General features: G+C 35.5%; 2 protein-coding genes across 2 annotated transcripts in view; one reads left to right on the forward strand and one right to left on the reverse strand.

Moving 5' to 3' along the window:
- On the forward strand, window positions 3,257–4,687 carry LOC104789895 (uncharacterized protein At1g66480-like). Its single transcript, XM_010515550.2, has 3 exons — window positions 3,257–3,575; window positions 3,685–4,089; window positions 4,458–4,687. Exons 1-3 carry the CDS (start codon window positions 3,402–3,404, stop codon window positions 4,512–4,514), a joined length of 636 nt encoding a protein of 211 aa, XP_010513852.1. The 5' UTR covers window positions 3,257–3,401; the 3' UTR covers window positions 4,515–4,687.
- The window catches only part of LOC104793810 (nicotinate-nucleotide pyrophosphorylase [carboxylating], chloroplastic-like), a 2,425-nt gene continuing 1,048 nt past the window's right edge, over window positions 4,624–6,000 (reverse strand). Inside the window, exons 4-8 of the mRNA XM_010520238.2 lie at window positions 5,678–5,776; window positions 5,403–5,555; window positions 5,148–5,324; window positions 4,980–5,047; window positions 4,624–4,895 (exon numbers count right to left, since the gene is read on the reverse strand). Of these exons, the coding sequence (XP_010518540.1) occupies window positions 4,799–4,895; window positions 4,980–5,047; window positions 5,148–5,324; window positions 5,403–5,555; window positions 5,678–5,776 (594 nt within the window). The 3' untranslated portion in view covers window positions 4,624–4,798. The remainder of the gene's footprint in view (window positions 4,896–4,979; window positions 5,048–5,147; window positions 5,325–5,402; window positions 5,556–5,677; window positions 5,777–6,000) is intronic.

Raw genomic sequence — 6,000 nt, forward strand, 5'->3', positions numbered from 1 at the left:
CTCTCTATGATCAACATTTCTAATGTTGAGTTTTACCGGGTTTTTTGGTCCGGATTAACATTTTTCGGTTATGTATGTGAATTTTGTTGCCTTTAATTTTTAATTCCTGTGTGAGTGCATCATTTATAGTAGGATATTTCGTTTTCCCCACTAAACTTTGAACCGTTTTCTAGGTGTTNGTTTTTTTTTTTTTTTTTTTTTTTTTTTTAATACAATGTGAAGTTGTATTACCAAATGGAACAAAATTAACTATAAAAGGTTTAGGGGGCAAGGAGCTTCTACAGCTAAAAGAGAATTAAAATGCCAAATTGAAACTAAAACAGATCAAACTATGAAATGGGAAAACCATATATTGAGAGATAAGAGTCTTCCATAAAAGTTCACACAAATTGATGTATAAGTCGTCGGTTTCTTTCTTTTTCATACAACTGGTTGAGTTGCAATCCATCTTTTTCAGGTTGTCCAATGGTTCACTTATTGAGGTTGTCGTCATGGTTTGTTCTTTTCATGTTGTATTTGATCATTATAAAAATGTAAGAATAATTAAATTGTGGCCCTATCATTTGCTAACTGGTGCGCTTCTCCTCACGGCCTGGTCTAAATGTATGCATGATCACGTTTAAAGCAAGAGAGAGCTCTCTAATTTATACAATTAATGATCAAAATCGATCATTTTCAACGTGCAAAGCTCAAAATGGGTATTTTCCGTAACAACAGCTGCTTTTAGGAGAGCAACTAGCAGCTGCCTAGCTAGGAAATGATATATGAGTTAGTTAGTTCTGTTTTTCACCTATCTCTAGCTAGTCTTTTGTTTGTAACAATAAGGAAATCTCTACATCCGACATATATAGGTATAATTGCTTATCAAGGAAACACACTCCGGGTCAACACCATATTTGTTTGTTATTCTTATTTTTGATGATTACTCTAAGTCTCTTAATTGGTTAATTACGTGGAAAAGATCCATCTTTGTTGCAAGAGTGATGTCGGTTCATGTGAAGCTCAGGTGCTTACGAAAGTCGAGCAGCGGAAGTAGTATGATTCATAGAAACCATGGTTAAATTTTTGTTCCGTACGTTACGTCCAAGATGGATGATCTATGCTTTTAGCCTTTCAACAACTATCATCAAAGATCGTCCGGACAAAAGGATATTATAATCTATGCTTTTAACAACTACGAATTACGAAATATATATTTATATATACCGGATGATGCACGTGTAAATAATGTGTATTAATTAGTATAGCTGTTTAATTTGAACCATATATCAGCAAATTATAAGATATTCTTTATACTATTAATTAAATTACTAATACGTACATAAACTATGTTCAATATTGTATTGATAATAAGAAAATGTTACTCCTCTGTTGTTGAATGTATTTCGAGACCTCAAATCCATTCCAGACGAAAAGTATAATTTTAAGACTTACTGATGACCGATATTGACCATAAAGAAAGATTCAAATGTTTTTTAAGTCATTATTAGTGGACATGGTTAGGCAACTTCGCAGGAAATGCTACTGCGTGAGCTTGCTTACAAGTTACATATATATCGATATTAAGGGCCCATGTATGCTTCTCACGCAGTGATTACGTTACGTACTTGTTTAACTAACCCTCATGGTCTTTTTTGTTTGTTTGGATAATAACCTTCACGGTCTTGCCACGTTCTTTGAACATTTCTTACTTCTAGACTCACCTTATCAGCATTTATAAACAACCACGTTTAATTGTATTTCTATATACATAGAGCGTTTATACTGCATATATAAACATATTATTATTGTATGTAATCACAAGTTCAGGTAATCTTTTGATTTCGTCAAAAATGTAGCCTAATTTTTATTTTATTTAAATCAAGCTACATAATGCCGACTGAATTTTAATAGTGTACAGATAATTGGCAAGTTGATTTAGGAAAAAAAAACTACTCAACTCATAATCGATGATGAAATAATGATTTTTGGAAACCCCCATGATGAAGATAGGAGTATATGTGGAAGTAATTGTAACCCGATTACGAATTCATGATTATCTGTACACTAATCACAACTCATAATCGATGATTAATGATATTTGGAAACCCTATATACAGTATAGATGATAAAAATAAGAGGATGTGGAAATATTGTGTCAGCTGTTATGTATTTAATGAGCTTTACAAGTTGCAAAGGAGACCATCATTTTGGACTTTTCTTTTCTCATATTTGTAGTATCAGTCGACACTTGCGGTTAGGTCCACAACCAAATAATATGCATGTTAACTTTTAACTATCTCATTAGTGGATCATAGTTAATTAAGAATTTAGACACGACTGTACCTGTGTATAAAGTGTATTTACAAATGTACCTGACAAGTACACTTCCAGAGTTCATCGACAAAAAAGTGCATGTGCATCCATAATGTGATAATGAAAAAAAAAAAAAAAAAAAAAGTAATTTTCTTAGGTATGCACCGTTTGTCTTCCGTAATCAACGTAAAGTAGGGCAATCGATCGAGTAAACATATTTAAAAGGCAAAAGATCAATGATTACCGCAAATTACCAATCCATTAAGCTTTGAACATGTATGGATGCGTATATCAATCAAATCAAAAATCAAAGCACTGATGAATATGGTCCACAAGAGTAGAAGAGTTGTAACGCATCCGCATGATGTTGTCAAGTTGAAAATTGCTTACAGAGTCCTGATTTTTTCAACCTAGAATCCATTTCCCAAAAAGTTAGCACTTTTTTCACTAATTGTATTTTCAATTTAGATAGTATTATAAGGGACCCTCAGTTTACATATATGGCCTGTCTTTCTATAACAATTTTGGGGTTTTGTGGTGACATTTATACCTTCATCAACTGAGTCAATTACTTAACTCTTACAAAAATTCAACAACTTCAACGTTGGCATAGGAAGAAAAAAAAAAAGTTTGAATAGGAAAACGGCGATTTTTTCTTCTGTTTTAAATAATAATAATTTATCTTCAAATAAACATGGCACTACAAGCTATAATAGATTAATTAATTGTTTGCAGGTGATTCACACAAGTACAATCTTTTGTTGAATAGTATTATACTACATTAATTTAACAAAATTCAAAATAGTTATAAAAAGCATATCCTAATCATTTTAAATAACTAGGCTTGTAAAAATCGTATCGTCGTAGTCAAAGGTAAATTGTCCATTAATTTTGACATTAAAAAAATGGACCAGGTTTTCCACGTATCTATCTACAACTATATAAATCGACCGCCCAATTTGCACATGTCTGCGAACCCCATCATTTAAAAATCCCCCCCAACCGAGTTGTTGTCTCACTGCCCTCATTTCAAGGTTCCGTATTAAGCTTTATTATCCGTTTTTGTTTTGTTGTGGGGAGAGCCAATTGATCTTAGGGGTTTATAGATGGGTAACAGTTTAGGCGGCAAGAAAACGACCAAAATCATGAAAATAGACGGTGAGAGTTTTAAGCTGAGAACTCCGGTGACGGCTGAGGAGGTCTTGAAAGACTTTCCCGGCCACGTTGTGTTAGACTCCGAATCCGTCAAACACTACGGTGCCCGAGCCAAACCACTTGAGGTATGGTTTTTATATATCAAAACTACTACTATATAGTATTATGTACTTTCTTGTTAACTTATACGAACCATGCATGGACAAAACTGAGGCGTTTAATGTTTGGGTGCAGGCGAAGCAGAGGTTGGAGGCGAAGCGGCTATATTTCGTGGTGGAGCCTGTTAAAGAGTGTCCACCGAGAAGGGTAAGATCGGGAATCCACGTGAGTGCGAAGGAGAGGCTTGAGAGCCTCATGCTTGCCCGTAGATCTTCTTCAGATCTCTCCATACTCAAACCGGCAGGAGGATGGACGACGACGTCAAAAGAAGAAGGAGATGCGGTTAGGGTGAAGGTGAGAGTACCCAAGGCGGAGCTTGAAAGGCTCGTTAAGGAAGGAGCCACGGAGGCCGAAGCCACCCAAAAGATAGCTGCTCTCTTTATGGCCAAACAGAACCACCAGGAACCGCCTCACAATACAGAAGAAGAGCCCACGGCCTCCGTCTCCAACGCCGCCACGAGAGAAGTCAAATCCCGTTTGGTATGTTCCTTTATATTTTCTCCATTTCTTTGTTTTGGTAATAACAAGCAAAAACATTTAAACATTTTGTAATGACATGGCAACTAACTTAGAGTGGCATATAGCTCGTGTTGAATTTAATAATGTTAAGTGTTGAAAAAGTTAGCACTTTTAATCGGAAAAAACGGAGTAGTTTGAGAAATATTTGTTGAGGTCAAATTTTGCATGCTACTTTTAACACTTTTATACACTGTTGTTGTTACCTTTCCAGATAAGACAAAACTATTACACAAATTTAGATTCATTCTTTTGAAATGAAAAAAAAAAAGGTTTATACAAATTGATGAATACAACAATGTTGATTGATTGATGATATTGATATGTTGCAGAAACGAGTGAGTTTCATGGCGGAAAGAGAAGGAGGGAGCGAGATCACCGTCGCTTGAACCAATACTTTTAGATAAAATATATAGGAACGTATTAGAAGAGTGCTTCCCAACGTTTCTTGCAAATTCTATGTACATAAACAACGCTAAAACGTTTGAGAGAAAGCTATTCAATATTCATCCATGCATGTCTCCACTATATATATATATATCTATTCAGAGTTTATTTATTACATCAAGAACCAGAAATTTTATAAGTTTGTCTCACCTTATTGGTTACATTTTTGACTTTGTTTGCCGGGAATAAAAGAAAGTAAAAATACGTGGAAGTCATATATGCTCTTTTATGCTCGTTTTGTCCTTCTTCCCACCTCAAGAGCCAACTCCGTATCGATCTTCAGAGATATATCTAGTGCTTTCACCGAATGCGTCAGAGCTCCGCTGCATTCATACATATTCTTTCAGTTTTTACTGACCAAAGTTCCAAATACGTAAATTAAACCGGTTTGAAGAAAGAATTCTTACCTGCTAATGAATGTAACTCCACTCTGTCCGATTTTGTGTACTGTCTCAAGGGTAACATTCCCCGAAGCCTGAATCATGAAATCAGAGTAGAGTCTTCCATCAGAGTGTTGTTTCACTAAGAAATGTGTCATCTTTCTTTCTTTCTTTCTAACACACTGACAGACATACCTCTGTCTCGAATCTCCCGTTGATTAGCTCTACCGCTTCTTTAAGCATTGTGACATCGATGTCTCCATTATCTAACGGCACAACCATATTATCCAGCATTATTCTAGTCAACCGAGTCTTGGATCCACTAACATATCCTAGCACTTCCTTCACTTCCTCAAGCGTCCGCGTCTCCACCTTCAAGTAGAGAGAGATATAGATACTGATTATAACATGTTTCACTTGTAACTTGCAGCCACAAAAAAGTTTATTTACCTCAACATCCATTTCGAGATTTTTTTGCTTAAGATATTCGTCAACGGATTTGATGGCATTTATTATACCTCCGGCAGCTGAGATATGGTTATCTTTTATCATCACCATGTCAAATAATCCCATCCTATGATTCCTCCCTCCACCAATCAGAACCTAAGCTTAAGTAAGAAAACTTGAGGTGTATCAAGAGATAGTAACCTCAGAAATCCAAATGTTCCCAAGAAGAGAACAATGGTGGTCGGGTTTGAAAAAGATAAAACAACTGTGGAACGTACCGCCCATTTATCTACCAACCGCAAACCAGGAGCAGTTTTTCTCGTCTCCAGTATACGTGCAGGGCATGCAGCATCTGCCATTAACTGCAGAAAACAAAGTCATCAATCTAAAAAACTCTCCATAGAATTTACAAACACACACACAATAACCAATTAGCTGGACACGATTCACTATTATAGAACCAAAGAAGGAATGGATATAGATGTATTACCATAAACCATATACTAAGCCAATAAATCCTTCTCATTAAGATATAAGATCACCTAAGTTAATATGAATGCAACCACACCAACGACTAGACAATAATAAATACTTGAGAATC

This window comes from Camelina sativa, chromosome 6, assembly GCF_000633955.1.
Source record: "Camelina sativa cultivar DH55 chromosome 6, Cs, whole genome shotgun sequence".
In the NCBI taxonomy this organism is placed as follows: Eukaryota; Viridiplantae; Streptophyta; class Magnoliopsida; order Brassicales; family Brassicaceae; genus Camelina; species Camelina sativa.

Excerpts from the sequence above, each read along its gene's own strand:
- LOC104789895 (XM_010515550.2), top strand. The coding sequence starts at position 3,402 with ATGGGTAACAGTTTAGGCGGCAAGAAAACGACCAAAATCATGAAAATA. Across the intron at positions 3,576-3,684 it reads CCCGAGCCAAACCACTTGAG|GCGAAGCAGAGGTTGGAGGC; the intron begins GTATGGTTTTTA and ends GTTTGGGTGCAG. Across the intron at positions 4,090-4,457 it reads GAGAAGTCAAATCCCGTTTG|AAACGAGTGAGTTTCATGGC; the intron begins GTATGTTCCTTT and ends GATATGTTGCAG.